Source organism: Erithacus rubecula (genome assembly GCF_903797595.1).
Source record: "Erithacus rubecula genome assembly, chromosome: 6".
NCBI classification, from domain to species: Eukaryota; Metazoa; Chordata; class Aves; order Passeriformes; family Muscicapidae; genus Erithacus; species Erithacus rubecula.
Window position 1 is genome coordinate 51698662 of NC_136688.1, and position 17644 is coordinate 51716305.

At 41.3% G+C, this 17644-nt stretch overlaps 1 protein-coding gene across 1 annotated transcript in view; it reads left to right on the forward strand.

Annotated features, from left to right (window-relative positions):
• Positions 1–17115, forward strand: part of KIF26A (kinesin family member 26A) — a 93040-nt gene extending 75925 nt beyond the window's left edge. Inside the window, exons 6-15 of the mRNA XM_079308612.1 lie at positions 841–1050; positions 3030–3123; positions 3599–3861; positions 4107–4290; positions 4584–4743; positions 6433–6595; positions 7137–10509; positions 13908–14098; positions 14968–15118; positions 15636–17115. Coding sequence (XP_079164738.1) covers positions 841–1050; positions 3030–3123; positions 3599–3861; positions 4107–4290; positions 4584–4743; positions 6433–6595; positions 7137–10509; positions 13908–14098; positions 14968–15118; positions 15636–15811 — 4965 coding nt within the window. The 3' untranslated portion in view covers positions 15812–17115. The remainder of the gene's footprint in view (positions 1–840; positions 1051–3029; positions 3124–3598; positions 3862–4106; positions 4291–4583; positions 4744–6432; positions 6596–7136; positions 10510–13907; positions 14099–14967; positions 15119–15635) is intronic.
• Positions 17116–17644: the final 529 nt, after the last annotated feature.

Below are 17644 nucleotides of genomic sequence, written 5' to 3' on the forward strand. Positions count from 1 at the left end.
AGTGGGTGTGAGGCAGTATTTCACAGGTTTTAAAGTAAGAGCATGATTTCCAGGATGTTTAAAAGAAGCAGGTGTGCAGCTGTTGCAGAATTTTCCTGAGACCCAGTCACTTGGCTCCCATAAGGTGCTTTGGAAATCACAGCTAACGTCAGAGCTTTCTAAAGATGTGTCTTAAAAACCTGTGTGTAGGACATCATAATTTGTAGTGCTGCAGTTGAAGTGGACCTTGTGATAGGTTTCTTTTCAAACTTTTTTTACCTTTTAGTGGTTTATGGTTTGTTTTTTTTTTCTTCCTTTTTTCCCCCCGCCATTAAATCTGCCATTAACCACTGAAGAGCCTAGCAATGACAGCATAAAGGCAACTGCCTGGGACAGTTGTAAGAGAAACACCTTTTTATTAGAGTTATATGAGTGAGAAATTGAGTTTCTAGACATTTCAAATGCAGTAGCTGTCTGAGCCTTGCTATTCAGACTGGTTTTCAAAGTGTCCTTTTGGTCACATTGAGTACTCGAAAGGCAGGAGACTAGAATTCCCTTTTCTTTGGCATTGTGTTACACCTACAGTGGATTATGTTTGCAGATCAGACATTTAAAAATTGAATTGGTAAAACTGGAATAGCATCAATGGAAGAGACAAAGTACACCTTTGAAACCTAATTAGTTTAGTGAAGACCCCAGGCTGGAAAATATGGCTCTGTTTTTGTCCCGTGGTTGTTCTGACACACCTAAACATTGCAAACAAACACATCATAGGAAGGGGAGTGGGTTTTGGAGGAATGCTTTGCATATGCTTATCTGTAGCTGGGACTCAAGTTGTTGCTTTCTTCTGAATCCTTGCAGGTGAAAGTGATGGTAAGGATTTGTTCCTCTCAAGGAGCACACGAAACGTCTGAATCCATGTCCTTCCTAAAGGTAGACCCACGAAAAAAGCAAATCACATTTTATGATCCAGCAACAACTGGGCCTTCCAATGCAGGTCACAGAAGAGGTGTTGTTGCTGTCCCAAAGATGTTTGCCTTTGATGCAGTTTTCCCCCAGGATGCTTCACAGGTACTGGAGTCACTCACATAAACCTCTTGAATCTTCTCTTGGCCACTGCATTTGATTGCCTGAAGAGTTCCTCCTGTTTCTGGGGAATTTTATTTTAATGAGTTGCCTTAATGCTTGGAAAAAACACGGTAATTAATAGACAAGTGGGTAAATTCTTACATCATCTGTTTAGTTGAGATGTAAAATCAAGGAATAATAGCTGGGGAGATAGATTTGCTGACTAAATTACCTTCTTGTGTATTCTCTTGTTAGAGAAAGGCACACAGCCAGCTTGAAATTCAGTTTTCCACCCAACTAGGTTTTAACCATTTGATGGGACTGAAATAATGTCCTTCCCCATAGCTTTCAATGAGAAATAAACATGTGCTTAATGTTAAACTAAATGCTGTTAGGAGGAAAGATAAAGCTAACCCCTTGGGATTGTAATACTGGAACAAGGAGCTTTTACATTATCTGCACCTTTTCTGGTTTGTTTATCCTGTGGTTTTGACTGATTATTTTATGCTGATGATGGTGCATGTCTTTCTTTTGGCCTGCAAAAGGGAGCATTTATTCAGTAGTGGCTCAGACCTGAAGTCTGCTACACAGACAGGATGGCTGCTCTGAGAGGATTGGGGTCTGCAGTATATTCAGTGAAATTACACTCATGGACATCTGATAATTCCTTCTGTGAAAAATCTTTGGTTCAGAAAATAAAATCGTAGAGCAGCTTTTAAAATAACTAATTCAACAGCATTTGAAGAAATCTGAACCAAGTCTGAACTGCTGAAAAAAAATTAGGGTGAAAAATACAGTGCAAAGCATCCAAAGTGAAAACAGTCTGTTAATGCTGAGAAAATATGACAAGGTCTAGATCATAATCCCCTCCTCTTCTCCTTATTTTTTGGGGTCCCAGACTATAGATAGGAAAATACCTATTGAGTCTAACTTCTAGACAAGCACAAAAGATGGAGAATAACTTCCCACACACATCAGTGCTCAAAGTACCTGTAACCACACCCAAAAGCTGTTTGTAGATCCTGCATAAGTTCAAGCAGGGTCTTTGTAGATCCTGCATAATTTCAAACAGGGTCTTTGTGCAGAAGTGTGCAACAGCAATCTCAGCATTAGTCCAGAACTGGAAGTGAGGTTTTTTTATTTGTGCTGCCAACCCTGCTGCAAGGTGTCTGCTCACAGTCTGTGTGCCTGCTGGTTTTGGCACCAGTCCTTCAGGCTGTTGACCCTGGTTTGGGATGACTTTCCAGTTCCTTGTAGCAGGCCTGTTGGGTGGCCTGTTGTGATGTTTTTGGGTGATGTTGGCCACTGCAGTCCCTTCTGTGGAGGCATTATTGCTAGAGGCAAGCTTGCTTGCACCTGCAAACAGAGCCTTATCATTTCTCTGTAGTTACATATTTACAGCATCCCCCTCCCCTGCCCCAGTTGCTGTACTTAATAGATCATCTTATTGTGTATTTGAAACCTTCCCTGACGTAGATAAACTGGTTTTAGCACAATCAAGTATTTTAGCAGGTTTTCTTTATTGATGATGATGTTTCCACTGGAAGAGGAAAATGTAATACTATGAAATCTTATTCAGGGATCTTAATGCATTTTCTCCAGTATGGATGTCTTTTTAATTCCTGTGAGCACTCCTGAGTAGCTTAATTTCAGTGGAGTTGCTACTATTACTGAATAGCCTTGGCTAAGCTATTATACCAGCAGGAAGCCTGGTTGGATAGCATTCAGTTTGGTACATTAGTCATAGAATCAATATTCCAAGAGAATAGGTTTAATAGAATTGAAAACTATTTTAGGCTGTAGTAGCATATTTTATTATTTTTTAAGATAGCATGGTTACTAAAATAATAGGACTGATGCCATAAAAATGGGGAGAATATTGCGCCTCAAAAATATTGAGTCATTCATTTCATTACAGAAGAGCAGTAAAAACCACAGCAGTATATGCTCTTTCACTTATTTGTCTCCAATTTTTCTTTCAGGCTGAGGTATGCTCTGGAACAGTAGCAGAAGTAATCCAGTCTGTTGTGAATGGTGCAGATGGTTGCATATTTTGCTTTGGTCATGTCAAGCTTGGTGAGCTCCCAAATTCGTTACAGTTAATTACTATGTCAGTCTGGTAATTACATGCTGTCAGCTCCTGGAACAATAAACCTGGAGTATATGAATAGATTAGAATTTCTTTTTAATTGGCTTTGCAAACTTATCTCGGTTTATTTCTACACTGTGATTGTGAGTTTTAATTTGAAAAGGTAAAATGTAGCATCAGATTAGCTTATTCAAGAGCAAGTTTATGTAGGTGCACTGTGATGAAAATCAAAAGATCAGAGATGTTTTTAACATTAATTTACTGTGGGTCTGACATACACAACTTGCAAACCTAATTGAATAAATAGTAATGGGTTATTAATTAAATACTTTGAATTTTTTCATCTGTTCTTTCCCTTATCTGTACATGTAATGTACCATGGTGATATCAGGTGGCAATATGAAGAAACTTAGCCTTGTACAAGAAAGGTTAATTGTGTTTATGTTTGTCTTTTTGTTCTAGGAAAATCTTTTACCATGATTGGGAAAGATAACTCCACACAAAGCCTTGGTATCATCCCCTGTGCAATTTCTTGGCTCTTCAAATTGATCAATGAACGTAAAGAAAAAACTGGAACTCGTTTCTCTATTAGAGTATCTGCTGTAGAGATCAGTGGCAAAGATGAAAACCTTAAGGATTTGTTAGCTGAAGTAGCCACTGGCAGCCTTCAGGATGGCCAGTCTCCTGGGGTTTATCTGAGAGAAGATCCAATATGTGGAACCCAGGTATAATGAATATCACAACATAGATTTTTCTGAGCCTTTCTTCTACTTTTTATTTCCTTTTATCTGACAACAATTATGACAACTTTTAAGCCAGTAAAAAAAAATTATTGCTTTCAGTTTATAAGCTCTTCTCCCATGGTGTACATATTTGTTTCTCTTAGTGCCCTGGAGATTTAGCATGTTCAGCAAAAAATAATTGAAAAAATGCCCCGTGCTAATTTGTCATTTTCTTGTTTATATTCAAGCTTCAAAACCAAAGTGAGCTAAGGGCCCCAACAGCAGAGAAAGCTGCCTTTTTCCTTGATGCTGCAATTGCTGCCAGAAGCACCAGCAAGCCTGAGTGTGAGGAGGAAGATAGGAGGAATTCCCACATGCTCTTTACTCTTCACATATACCAGTATCGCATGGAGAAGAGTGGCAAAGGAGGAAGTATGAATGTTCTTACCATACTGTTTATTTTTAAATGATGTGGTCTTGCATTAGTTTTAATAATGATCTGCAATTAACTTAAAAAGAAGAAAAAGAACTCTCAAACCAGTTGAGTCACCTTTAACTTTGGTAGCTGTGACTAATATCTGGTTTCCTTACAATTAAGTATTAATTTGGTCATTATCCCATGCTCTATTCATTATTCTCCTCATTTGAATGCCTTTTGAATACCAGTTTGGCTTGAGTCCACACAAGAACGTGATGTACAACTGTTTTTCCCCTCTTTGTTTTAGTGTCTGGAGGACGCAGTCGTTTGCATCTCATTGATCTAGGGAGCTGTGAAAAAGTGCTGAGCAAGAGCCGAGATGGAGGAGGCTCCCTGTGTCTGTCTCTCTCTGCCCTGGGCAATGTGATTTTGGCCTTAATTAATGGTGCTAAGCATGTGCCATATAAGTAAGTGAATTCTAGTCTGCATGATCTTAAATTTGTGGCTGGTGTTACCTGAGAAATGCATCAACAGTTTACTGTTTACCTAATATGAAGTTCAAGGAAATTCTGTGCCAGATGGAGGTCTGTCTTCTTATAAGATCACTCCTACAGATACACATATCTGTTCATCTTTTTGTCCATATTAACATACACACAGGTTTTTAAATGTTCAAGTAATGTGAAATTCTTAGTAAGATGGCCAAAAATGGTACATACTGAATTTGGGTGAAGGTTTGGGGAGGATTTGATTGTTGAAAAAAGTGAGGGAAAATGGCTAAGATGTTTTGTTTCCTTCTCTCTCCTCTTTGTTTCCTGGATTTGGAATTTTTGGCTGATCTTAACCAGCTGGACATTAGTGAATATTTGAACTTAAATTTAGTAGGATTTTCTCTTCTTTTTGCAAATATAAAAATTTTACTGAAATTTTGGAAAACAATTTTAGTATTTATCAAGTATGGTCATCAAAGGTTGTTACTTTTACATGTCTTTTTGGATGATAAGTCTTTTCAATTAAAAAAAAAAAAGAAAAAAGACCACCATGGTGCACATTAGTTTAGCAGAAGTGAATGTTTAGGTGTGTTCCTTTGTGGAGTGTCTGTGACAACAATTTTGTGTCAAGCACACCTGTGGGGAGCCCAGCTAAAAAACAACACCCACACTGTAAGCACCCTTTCCAGAACTTGGCCTTCAGTCCTGAAATTTAATTGCTGCTTGTCTTAACAACAGCACAAACTTATAATGCATTATCAATCATGTCATTTCACATATTTATCTAGTGATGCATCTCAAGCAGGTGTTTTTTTCTTTCTGTAGTAGGCAGAGAGATTTTCCTCAGGGTACTTGCTAGGTTTGTGTATGGAGTAGAGGATGGATGGGTTAGAATAGGGAAGGGCAGATCCTCAACTTTGTCACTTACTGTGGTTTAGTGACCAGACATGACAGGAGTTCCCTCAGGCTGGAACTGCTCAGAGGGGGCAGCAGGAATCAGGGAGCTTCCTGCATCAAGGAGCCATGGGGAAAGATGTCTTGGAGACCAGGGGAGGACAAAATGTCACTTGTCTTGTCAGCTTTACTGTCCACAGTGGAGGCTTTGCATCACCAGGAAAGCTTCCAGAAACAAGTTCTGCTTCCCTTTTGCTATGTCAGAGCAGACCACAGGTGGCAGAATGGAAAGTAGATTAGTTGGGATGACACTTGTATTTCTGATATCTAACACTGTTATATCTGTTGATTTTTTTATTATTTCTGTTTATTTCTTTTATTTCTTATTGTTAAAAGTGTTTGTGTAGAGCTCACAGAGTGTAACTATCTAGGTACTAAGTCTGTTCAGCTAAAAATACAGCACTGACAAGTTCTTTCAGGTAGTATGATCTAAATGTGAGAAAATTAGTTAACAGTCAATTGGTTAACAATTTTCTATGCAGCAAAATGACTTACCATACTGTAAATACACAGGTATATTAATTAAAATATTGGTACCTTTGTATGTGTACATTTAGACATATTTTAAGTGTGCTCAAGAACAGGAGCATATTTCTTATCCACATGTGCCATTCATGCACAAGAGTGAAAGCACAGCTTGTGGTATAAAATTCTGTGTAAGAAGGTGGTGGTGTCTTTAAATAATCCTCGTGTTTTCATTTTTTTGCACAGGGACAACAAGTTGACAATGTTGTTGAGGGAATCACTTGGGAACATCAACTGCAGGACTACTATGATTGCACACATTTCTGACTCCCCAGCCAATTATGCAGAGACTCTCACCACTGTTCAGCTCGCATCGCGAATCCACCGCATGAGAAAGAAGAAATCCAAGGTTGGTTCATAAACAAGCAGAAATTAATTCATTTGAAAATGAGTTTTTCTAACCTCTCAGTAGGGAAACATGGGATTTCTTGATGATAGGAAGTAATACAAAATGCATAGAATCTCAGGAGAGGAACTGACAAATGACTTGGCAAGGAGCCATCATCCTGCCCCCAATCCTTAATCCTGAAATTCCCTTCTTTTTGTTTCAAACACATATTCTTTCTTTGCTTACATGTGGAACTATCTCAAAAGCTTCTATCAATACTAATTAAAAATCAATGGAGAAGGAACAGAAAGCTATTGAGGAGAAAGACAATATTTAATAATTTAATATTTAATATTTAATGGAAATTATCTGAAAAGATGCAATTGTTATATTATTACTAATACAGTAAAAGCTATGTATGTTATTTTAATTTATCCTCCCTTCTAATATTTTTCCAGTAGATATAGTTGAGAGTATATTGCAATTTGACCTTGTAATCACTTACTGTACATGTATATACTTATTTACAATTGATGCTAATAACTTTTCTTGTCATTTGCAGTATGCATCCAGCTCGTCTGGAGGAGAGAGTTCATGTGAAGAAGGACATGTCCGGAGACCGCCCCATTTGCGACCATTCCACCCACGAACTGTTGCCCTTGACCCTGACATTCCTGTCCTGAATATATCCAGTGATCCTGATTATTCCTCCAGCAGTGAACAGTCTTGTGATACTGTCATCTATGTTGGTCCCAACGGTGCAGCTTTGTCTGATAGGGAATTGACAGATAATGAAGGTCCACCAGAGTTTGTTCCTATTATCCCGTCCCTGAATAAGAAGAGAAATAAAGACAATTCTGCTATTGGTAGGAGTTCTGACAAGGACCATTTCAAATGCAACACTTTTGCTGAACTGCAGGAAAGGTTGGAGTGCATTGATGGAAGTGAGGAACCCATGAAGTTTGCTTGTGGAGAAATCTCTGTTGGGTCCAACTGTAGTCCTGTTTCTGGAAGTACAGAAAACGCACAGTCTAAGTTGATAAGGGAGAAAGTATCCTCTCCGTCTGGAGGATTTAAGAAACCGATTCCACAAGAAACTGCATCTCCCAAAAAAGGACATAACCTTCCATTCCAAGCTGTTGCACCAAGGAGTGGCAATGGCAGCTGTCAAGAAAATGGCACACCTCACTTGAAAGCAGAGCTTTCCAAGCTGCAGAGCAGAGCTGACAGCAAAATAATAGACTCTATCCTAGAGGGGGAGAGAGGGACAATCACTGATTCCCTGCAGACATCAAGGTGTAGCCCTTTGAGGAATCCAGAGCAGAATAAGGCCACAGGTGAATGTGTCACTAAGGAAAAATCCTTGTATGTGAAGAGACCCTTGCCAAGCCCAGCACCTCCCCCTCCCCAGCAGAGAGAACACTCCCCAGGCTTCAAAGCTGAGAATTTGGAGCTGGACAATAGCGATGCAGTTCGGACTCCTCCCGTGGGAATGAGCAAACAGATGGGGAGCAAACCTGAGCAGAACCCTTTAGGAAGCACATTCCTTGTTGGTGGCAACACCCAGAGTCAGTCAGGTGCGATAGAGGTACACAGCTTCAGGTCAGCATTCCGAGGGAAATGTTTTGATCGGGATATACTGACCACCACAGTGACTTTGCAGCAGCCTGTTGAGCTGAATGGAGAGGATGAGCTTGTTTTCACAGTGGTGGAAGAGCTCTCTATTAGTGGAATTATGGATAATGGGAGACCTTCCAGTATCATTAGCTTTAACAGTGACTGCTCCCTTCAGGCCCTTGCATCGGGTTCGAGGCCGGTCAGTATTATCAGCAGCATAAATGATGAGTTTGATGCTTATACCTCACAGGAGACTTCTACTGGTGTAAATATTGATATTGTTGTTCCCTTTGCTAAGGATCCCTTTACCAGCAGCAGACGTTCCTCCATCAGTTCATGGCTTAGTGAAGTCAGCATTTGTACAATTGAAAGTGATGGAGCTCAGTCTAGTGACAGTTTTGTAGCACAGTCATCTTACAACTGCAGTAACTCCGAGGAACCCTTCAGCTTGGACTCATCCCATTTATGTGTCCCCCTGAAAAGTGCTCTGAATGACAGTGGATTTTGCTTCTCTGAGCTGGAGAGTGAGAGCTTGAGTTCCAGCAAGCTTTCCTCAGGCAAAAGCCCTCAAACCTCTGAAACTACCAAAGCATCTCAGATAAAAAGTGCTTTTTGTGTCACTGATCAGCCAGTAAAAATTAAATTTAGCAATTCTCGTGATGCGCCTGTGATAGAAACAATACATTCTAGTCTTCCTAGGAAAACAAAAACTACCTCTTCTGCAATCCACAATAATACTGTCCTCAGCTATAAAGAGCTGCAGAATCCACATGGCATATTTGAAGATCCTTGGCTGTTACGCTCTGATTATCACTTGGAAGCAAAACCTGCAGAGTCACTACTGTCTCCAAAACCTCACATGTTTGGTACTGAGAAGCAGCCAGAAAAAGCTGCCCAGTGTTTTGGCACAGCATCCAGGCCAACAAAGTCACAGACGATGCTCGCCTGCTCGCAGAGGGTTGTGGATGGTTGTGAAATGGCCTGCAAATCCTCCAGCGGAGCTGCAAAGAAGCCAGAAGCTGTGATGAAGATGCCACAGCTGAAGAGAGGAGCCACCACACTGGGAGTGATGCCAGTGTCACACACTAACAGTACTTTGCCCGAGTGTGTGACCCGAGGGAATTATGATGTTCCCTTGGCCACGGGCAGCTTGAAATCGTCCCTGGGAAAGAAGAACACACCACAGAAATCAACCATGTTGCCCAGACCAGGTGGGCCAACACCTCCGACACCTCCTGTACGTAAATCGAGCCTGGAGCAGAAACCTGTTGGTCTGGGTAATGGTGGGGGGAAAGCCTCTGGCCTGGACTTTGCCAGAGCTGCCACGCCAAAGGCTGAGGATGAAGTAGATCTGCGGTTGAAAGCTGGCTCCTACTTTAGTGAAAGTGCCAGCTGCAAAATGAACTTGAAGGGTGACCACTCTTTGCCCAAGATGACGTCCAGCTTAAAGGTGAAGGCATCAAAGAGTGAAACTGTGCACCGATATGGGAGCCACATGTCTCTGGAGAGGTGTGACAGCCTGACATCAGTTGGATCCAAAGCAAGCATGGTGAGGGACAGCGGGAGCACTGGCAGCAGCCGGGCAGGACGCTCTGTCCCCAGGCTGGGGGTCCCTCCGGTTGCTTCCAGTATGGGTTTGCCACTGCCCTTCACCGCCCCTGCACCGGGTAAAAACAGCCAGGCCAAACCCACGGCTAACCAGAAGGTGCAGGCCAGTGGGAATAAAAGCCGGGGCCTCTCTGCCAGCGGGTCTAAGTCTCTCAGCTCCTCAGTGAAGTCGCTGGCCCAGCCTGCAGGGAAGGGCTCTGGCACGGCCCCAGGTGGGAAGGCGGCCCCCCGGGCAGTGCAGCCTGTCGGCAAACCCGGCCGTGGGACCATCATGGGCACCAAGCAGGCCATGAGGGCGGCCAACAGCCGCGTCAACGAGCTGGCGGCGGGCGGCCCTGCCAAGGCGGGACACTTCCGAGGCTCCACCGACTCCGACAGCGGCAACGACAGCGGCATCAACCTCAGCGACGAGAAGCCGGTGCCGGTGCTGCCGTCTCCCTACAGCAAGATCACGGCGCCGCGGCGGCCGCAGCGCTACAGCAGCGGGCACGGCAGTGACAACAGCAGTGTGCTGAGCGGCGAGCTGCCGCCAGCCATGGGCAGGACAGCTCTCTTCTACCACAGCGGCGGCAGCAGCGGCTACGAGAGCATGATCCGGGACAGCGAGGCCACCGGCAGCGCCTCCTCGGCACATGACTCCATGAGCGAGAGCGGCATGTCCTCACCGGGGCGCATGAGGAGCCTCAAGTCCCCCAAGAAACGATCCACAGGTAAGGCATGAAGGTGGCCAGGTGTGTTCGCTGGTGCTCCACTGCATCCTGAGGATGGAGGAGTTTTGGGGCATCTCTGACAGAGAGGAGTGGAGGAACTGAAAGCAGGGAGGTGAACTGACGGCATGTGCTTGTGTGTACACGTGTATTGCTGTGACAGCAGCTACTTGTCATTTATTTTACTTCAAAGCTGCAGGTGTGACACAGGTGCTGTGGTGGAGAGGGCAGCAGAGTGCGGGTGCCCCAGGGTGCAGCTTCCCTGTGAGGGAGGAGGCAGCAGGTGGGGGACATTCCTTCATCCCTCAGCAGGGCCTGGACCAGGACCCAAATAAGAGCGTGTTATGGGTGGGCTGGGAAGAGTGAGGGGCTGGGTGAATGCTGATGAGTTTTTGTGAGGACTGAGTGAGTGATACTGCAAGACTGGTGAGAGAAGGGCAGTGAAGAGAGGACGGGCTCTGCTGCTAGGTGTGTGTGAGGGAATGCCAGGGAGACCAGCTAGGACTGTAGTTTAGAAAAAAAGGAATGGGCCAGGAGGGGCTTCACACTTCGTGTTTGTGAATTAAGGAGGATTGCCAGATATGCATTAGATTACCCAAAGATAAAGCTTGGAGCAGTAGGACACAGGCCTAAGATGCAGCAGCTCTTAGGTTAATGCCTATAGCTAATAGCAAAATTTTTATATTACACTCTAATAATAAGAAATTTTAGGGGATGTGTGTGGGCACTGTAAGTAGTAGGAAACTGGCTGGGAGAGTTGCTTGGAAGAGGCAGCTCTGGCTCACTGTGTCTGACCACGCCAAGCACAGGTGGGTGTGTGGGGCCAGGTTGCCTTTCCTCCCTCTGGTCCCTTTCCTTATGGCTTTCACTGCTGGTACTCATGTAAGTGCAGCTGCAGTCGTGTATTTGTAGTCAGCTTCAAAATCTGGCTCTTATGGTTGGTGTTACAGTGTTAATTTCTCAGATCTAGGTTAAGATCCTGTGGTATTGTAAAGAATCCAAGGCAACCAGTGCCGTGTAGATGATGACCAGCAGCCTCCTTCAGCAACCTGGGCATACTGACTGGTGGAAATACAGTAGGAACTAAAATCAGCAGTGTGCTGGATCTGAACTTCTGGTTGGAAAGTAGCCATTACTGCAATCCCTTGTAGATATCCATGATGGTCAGTTCAGGCAGTAAAACCAGATCAGTGAGGTTGATCTCATGGTGCTTTCTGGTAAAGGAAACTGAGTTGCTTCAGCAGCTGATAAATTCTTTTGGAAACTTAGTGCAACATTTGCTGCACTTCTCTTTCCACAGCATATCAGCCTCTTAAACCTGTCCTACAAATCAATATTAACAGCTGTGTAAGTTGCACACATATTGAGAAGGCATTACCCACTGATGGATTTGTATTTGTTTTTGCCCCAGGAAATACTTATAAGGTCTTTAAAAATGACAAACTATTTCTTTTTCCAGTTGTAATTGCTCTATATCAGTAAATTATGTATTACTTTTTTGGAGTGCTGTAGACTTTGAGAAAATAATGTGTTTTATGCATGAAATGTGGTTTTACCAGGAAATGCATCAAATATTTCGTACGAGAAATGTTTGGTTCAGACCTATTATTGTTCTAAAATAACCGTAATCTTTGCACATTATTAGATATTCTTGGAGTAGTTTATATAACACCAGACTGTGTTGGAGTCTCTGGATTTAAGGACAGATCCTGTTCCCATGTATGTCACTGTAAACCTGTCCCTTTATCCTGTAATGTTTTTCTTGGAGAAATGACATTGACTCTGGCTTGTATAGTGGAAGGAGATGAAGTTTGCCTGCTTGTTGCATGTGTTTGACCACATCTGTTTGGTGTCCTCCTCAGAGGAGTCTCATGTCACCAAAGCAGTTACAGGGTCAGGGTTACAATGTGTGGCTTCATCTGACAGGGCTGTAGTGGTGTTTCAGGCTAAATGGATTGGTTTTGTGCAAATGGTTTTGTAGAAGTAAAGTCTTCCCCCTTTGAAAATATTGCCATTTTGTTCTTGCTACTTAGAAAGCAGCAAGGATGCAATTAAGAATGAGGGATGTTTTTTTTAACTTATGGGGTTTTTAACTTATGGGGTATCAGTGGAGGTGTGTTGCTTGGGGGTGCCTGCTGGGGTTTTGTCTTCATTTCATGTTGAAGTTGATAACAGGACTTATCTGACAGCCTTAACTTGCATCTGCCTCTCCTTTAGAGGTCTCAGCCCTCAAGTTACTTTGGCAGTGCTGTCCTTTGAGCAGAGCTGCCTTCTTTCTTTGATGTGCTCCCTTTGGTAAGAGCAGAAGAAACAAGTCTCTTCACCTCTGAGTTGGTTTTTAATAAGAGGAGGGAATTAAGTACTTCAATTTATTGTCACTAGTCACCTAAATCCACATTACATTTACTGCTACCTTGTGTTATTTCAGCTTGTTTCTGGTGATCTTCAGCCCTCCTCTTCTTAGGGATTAGACTGCAGGCTTGTTAATGTTGCCTGACCAGCTCTATGCATGTACTTATGCTTGAGACATGTACTGGAAAGGTCAGAGTTTTAGAGAATGGTAAGAGACTTAATAATCACAAAAAAACCCCTCTGGGCTCCAGAGTGCCAACTCTTGCAATCAAAAGCATCAGCATTTTGGAAGGATATAATTCAGTCTCTGCTTCATGAAACTTGAACCCTAGCAGAAACATAATGGAGCCAGTATGATTTTCTTGGAAAATCTTTGAGTATTCTATTCAAGGCTCACAGAATTGCTGAGTTTTGTCATGCACTGAGCTTCTGCGTGCTGGTGCAAAGGTGTGAGACATCTCAACATTGGAGGGGCTCAAGTTGCAGCTTGGTTGGTGCCCTCTGAATGCCTCTCAGTCCCACAGAGTCACTAGAAACTGCTGGTATTTAGCACCCTAAAATAGCAGTAGTAGTTATAAAGAGAACTGTTTCAGCTTTGCAAAGATGTAATGCAGTGAGAGGGATCTTAGATAGCTTGCTTGGCTTTAACTGGGGGAGCAGAAGATTTCCAGATAAGTAAGCCAATATCAGTATTAGTTTTAGATTATTCACTATCTCACTGCCTTTGCAAGGTAATGAATACCATTGTAGTCCACCAAAGAAAAATCAATCCAAAATATTTCTTCAAGGAGAGAATAAAGAACTGATATTCAAACATCTGCTTTGGGAGAGGAACTGCTGTTGTTCCCATCTGGGAACTGAGTGAAACTACTTTGTCAAGGCAGTAACTCAATTAGCAGCCTGAGGGTATTTTACTAAAAGGAAAAGATCAAGAAAAGCATTTCTTCCTAAGCATGCTGAGAAGCTGGATCTTTCCTTAATTTACTTCAGTAAGTTCTGCAGCATGTTTGTCTCTTAGAGCCTGAGAATTGTTTGTTTTTGTATTTTAGGTCTCCAGCGTCGCAGACTGATTCCTGCACCATTGCCAGATGCTGCCTCCTTAGGAAGAAAACCCAGTGTCACTGGCCAGTGGGTTGATCTGCCACCTTTGCCAGGCACTTTGAAAGAGCCATTTGAAATTAAAGTTTATGAGATTGATGATGTGGAACGATTGCAGCGACACAGACAAGAGGAAACTGAGGTCAGCACATATTTTACAACTGTAGACAACTTAAATTACAATATACAGACAAAGTCCTTGCTTGAATGCCAGAATGGTGTTCAGGAAATTGAGTGCAATTAAAGTACTATAATTATTAATTTTGCAATTCATATGTTGGGGTACCCTTAACACAGAAAATGAAAATGATTGCTGTCTAAAATTAATTGTGGCTAACATGACTGATGGTGTAAATGGAAGTTACCAATGAATACATTATGGAAAGACTTCATAATCCTAGCCTGGCTGGTGGAATCTTACAGTCTCCCTCAATGATAGGATCATTAACTCTTTATGTAAGTGACAGGATTCTATTACATCAGGGATATACTGAGACTTACTTGTAATTGGAAAACACTTCAACTAATTCTATTTTGGAGATCAGAATTCTATGTTCTACTGATGCCTTTTTCCCCTTTCTTTTGTAATAGCCTTTCCAGGATGTTGAGAAGGTAGGAATGCTTTATAGAAAATAAGAATTCATGTTTTAGTATTAACTGTAACTCTGACGTTATCATTAGGCTGTGTTTATAATTTCCACTACTGGAAAAAAAAATCTTCAAACAGTAGCAATTTCAAAATGTATTAAGAGATGTTTGCTAATTCAGAGATGTGCAACAAATGCTCAAGTGATGTAGCTTGCAGTTCCTCTAGATTAGAATCCATTAATGTAAGCTGCAAATAAAAAGACCCCCCAAAAACCCATAAAAACCCCACCAACCCCACAACCAAGTAAAACAACCCACCTGCTCACTCTTACAAGTAGTGAGCTGGGAGCAATTTTTGTCAGACTGTTATGGGCCAGCTCACAACAGGAAAACTCATGGAATGGTCTTTCTGTGTCTTAAAAGGGTCTGATGTATTTCCATACCAAGCTGAAGATACTGGAGAGGCGCCAGCAGCGAATCAGAGAAGTAAAGGCAAAGCACGAATTTCTGAAGGAAGAGTTGGAAGAGACGAAGTGCAGGTTGATGATGGATCCAAATAAGTGGAAAGAAGACTGTAAGTATTTTGCAATAACAGCAGTATCATTAGCCTCTAACAGATTTTCAGTTATCAATCTTACTGAAAAATGTAATCACTTGCTAAGATATTTTGCTGAATTGAGTCCTAAAATACTCTATGACTCAATCTGTGTTTCTGTAAGATGCTATTTGAACAAAAAAAACATCCAAACCAGCCGGAAGAGAACATCAAAATGGTGCTGTTAATATTAAATATGATGTTTTTTAATATTAAATGTATACTCTTCTATTATTATTTTTTTGCAAAGAAGGAAAAATTGTTTCCATATCCATGCTATAGCTGGGAAATTGAGGCATGAGATTTGTTCCCAGACTGAGTGCTGTGCATAACTGCAGCCTCAAGGCAGAGTTTTGCATCTGCTGAACAAAGGGGGGAAAAAAATCTTAGTTCGAGAGAAACTAAATTTTGCTCTACCGTATTGGCTCCTTTGTGATAGAATAAATGTTTTATGATAAGCTGTTTCTCTTACTCAGTACTTTTTTTTGTCTGACAGTTGAAGTGGATCCTGATCTTGATAAGGAGTCACAGGAGTACCTGGAGGCACTGGAACAAGTGACAGAAGAACTGGAGCAGTGTGTGAATCTGTGCAAGTCCCATATCATGATCGTGACGTGTTTCGATATCGGGATAAGCGACGCGCAGGATGGAGCCAGGGAAGTGGAGGTTTGAAGAGAGGATTTTCAAGGGACTGGGGGAAGTGGAGCTGAAGAAGTAAAGGGATAAAGTAGCTGGGAAGTGAAGGAGGAAAGGTGAAGACTAAAAAAGCAACAATGAATGTTGTAAGAGAAAGAAACAGCTGAGGAATGGGAATGTTCATAAATCATTTGGTGCCTCAACGTGACCTGAGCTGTACAAAGATAAAAGTAGGATCAAGTATTGCTTCTGGTATTCTACCAGAGGGAAATGAAGAAATTTAGTACAAACCCTGATGTTAATTAAAAAACAAACAAACAAACATGAAATGGAAGTGCCTTTAAAGTTCATTTGATTTTCATTTTTGTATTTGGTGCTAGAATTAAAGCCAGCAAACCTAAGCAGACCACAAAATGTATTCCTACGAAATATTTTATACTGTATAGTGTATTTATGACTATATGTAAAAAACAAACAACATTGTAGCAAAAGCAATAAGTAAATTATGTTTTCATACCTGAACTTGCCTTCTTGTTTCATAGAAAAGCTGTTTTATGTAGCAGAATTAAAATTGTATTATAATTGTTTTCTTGGTTAGGGTTCAAGATATTTTTATGAACATTTATCTATTGAAAAGGAGTATTATGGCATTTTGAGATGATTGTTTTACCTTCAGGTTTTGTATTATTACTTTTTCAGATCAAAATAAATGTTTGTTTGCCATTTGATATATACATATATAGATATATATTAACTGCTTACCTACTTCCTTGGTTACTAACCTCACTTTTCACAGACCTGGTCTTTTTTGGAGTCGTAAACTTAATGTGAGGAAGTCTACAAAGGGCACTGTGGTTAGTTTTGGTTTTCTTTTTTCCTCTCTGACTGCAGGAATTGAGAATTATGTTTATTACCAAAACCATAAAACATGCAAAAAAAAAAGGAGCAAAAAGTTTTTGTAAATGTTAAGTTAGGTCCATATTTTTATATAGTTTTGACTATAAATATAGCATTTGCATTTTGAACTTTTAAGACAAATAGTATATCTTTTTACAGTTTTTCTAAGGAAGGCAAACCCTCAGGATCAAGTTTATACATGCTGCATGAGATTTGTGCTTTTTTGAAGGAGGCCACTTAAGTGTGGAAACTATTGATAAATTGTTGCCAAACAAATACTTTTGAAAAGGTTTAATAGTGTATGTAATACCACATTTCATAATGAATCATATTTTCTAATCATCTTCCTTTTTATGGTTTTTTCAAATCCTTTGTATAAATATGTATTATAACAGCTTGCTTCGGTTTTTATCTGTGAATAAAAGATACATTTATTGTTACAAGTGCTTTTCCAGTGTATGTGATTTTAATATTCAGAAGAGGGAGGATGGTCTCTGTTACACTGTGTGAAATGTCACATTTCATTGTCTCTTTGCCCAAGAGGTGTATAACTGGGAGCAGAGTTCTGACATTCTTCATCCTAAACCAATCAGGAAAGACAGACAGAACACCAAAGGGTGAAATAAATAGCAGTGATATTACTTACATTCTCTTAGCACCTAAAAGTTTACAGAACAAAGACCTGTGGCTCACATACTTGTTTTCCCTGATGAGAAAAAGCAATTAAAAATGGGTCTGAAACCACAAGAAAAAACGAAGAAATGGAATCAAGCCCTGGGCTGCATAGGTCCATCATGGCAACCTGCTGCATTCATTTTTCTGTAGCACTGCTGTGTTTGCACTGTTTGTGTCACTTGTTTTTTTGAGGGTGGACAGCAGCTGTGCCTGGTCCTCAGCTCCTGCTGCAGGCTGGAGTCTCCCCAGGCAGGGTTGATGTAAAGTTTATGTTTCTCATGACACCATCTCTGGTGT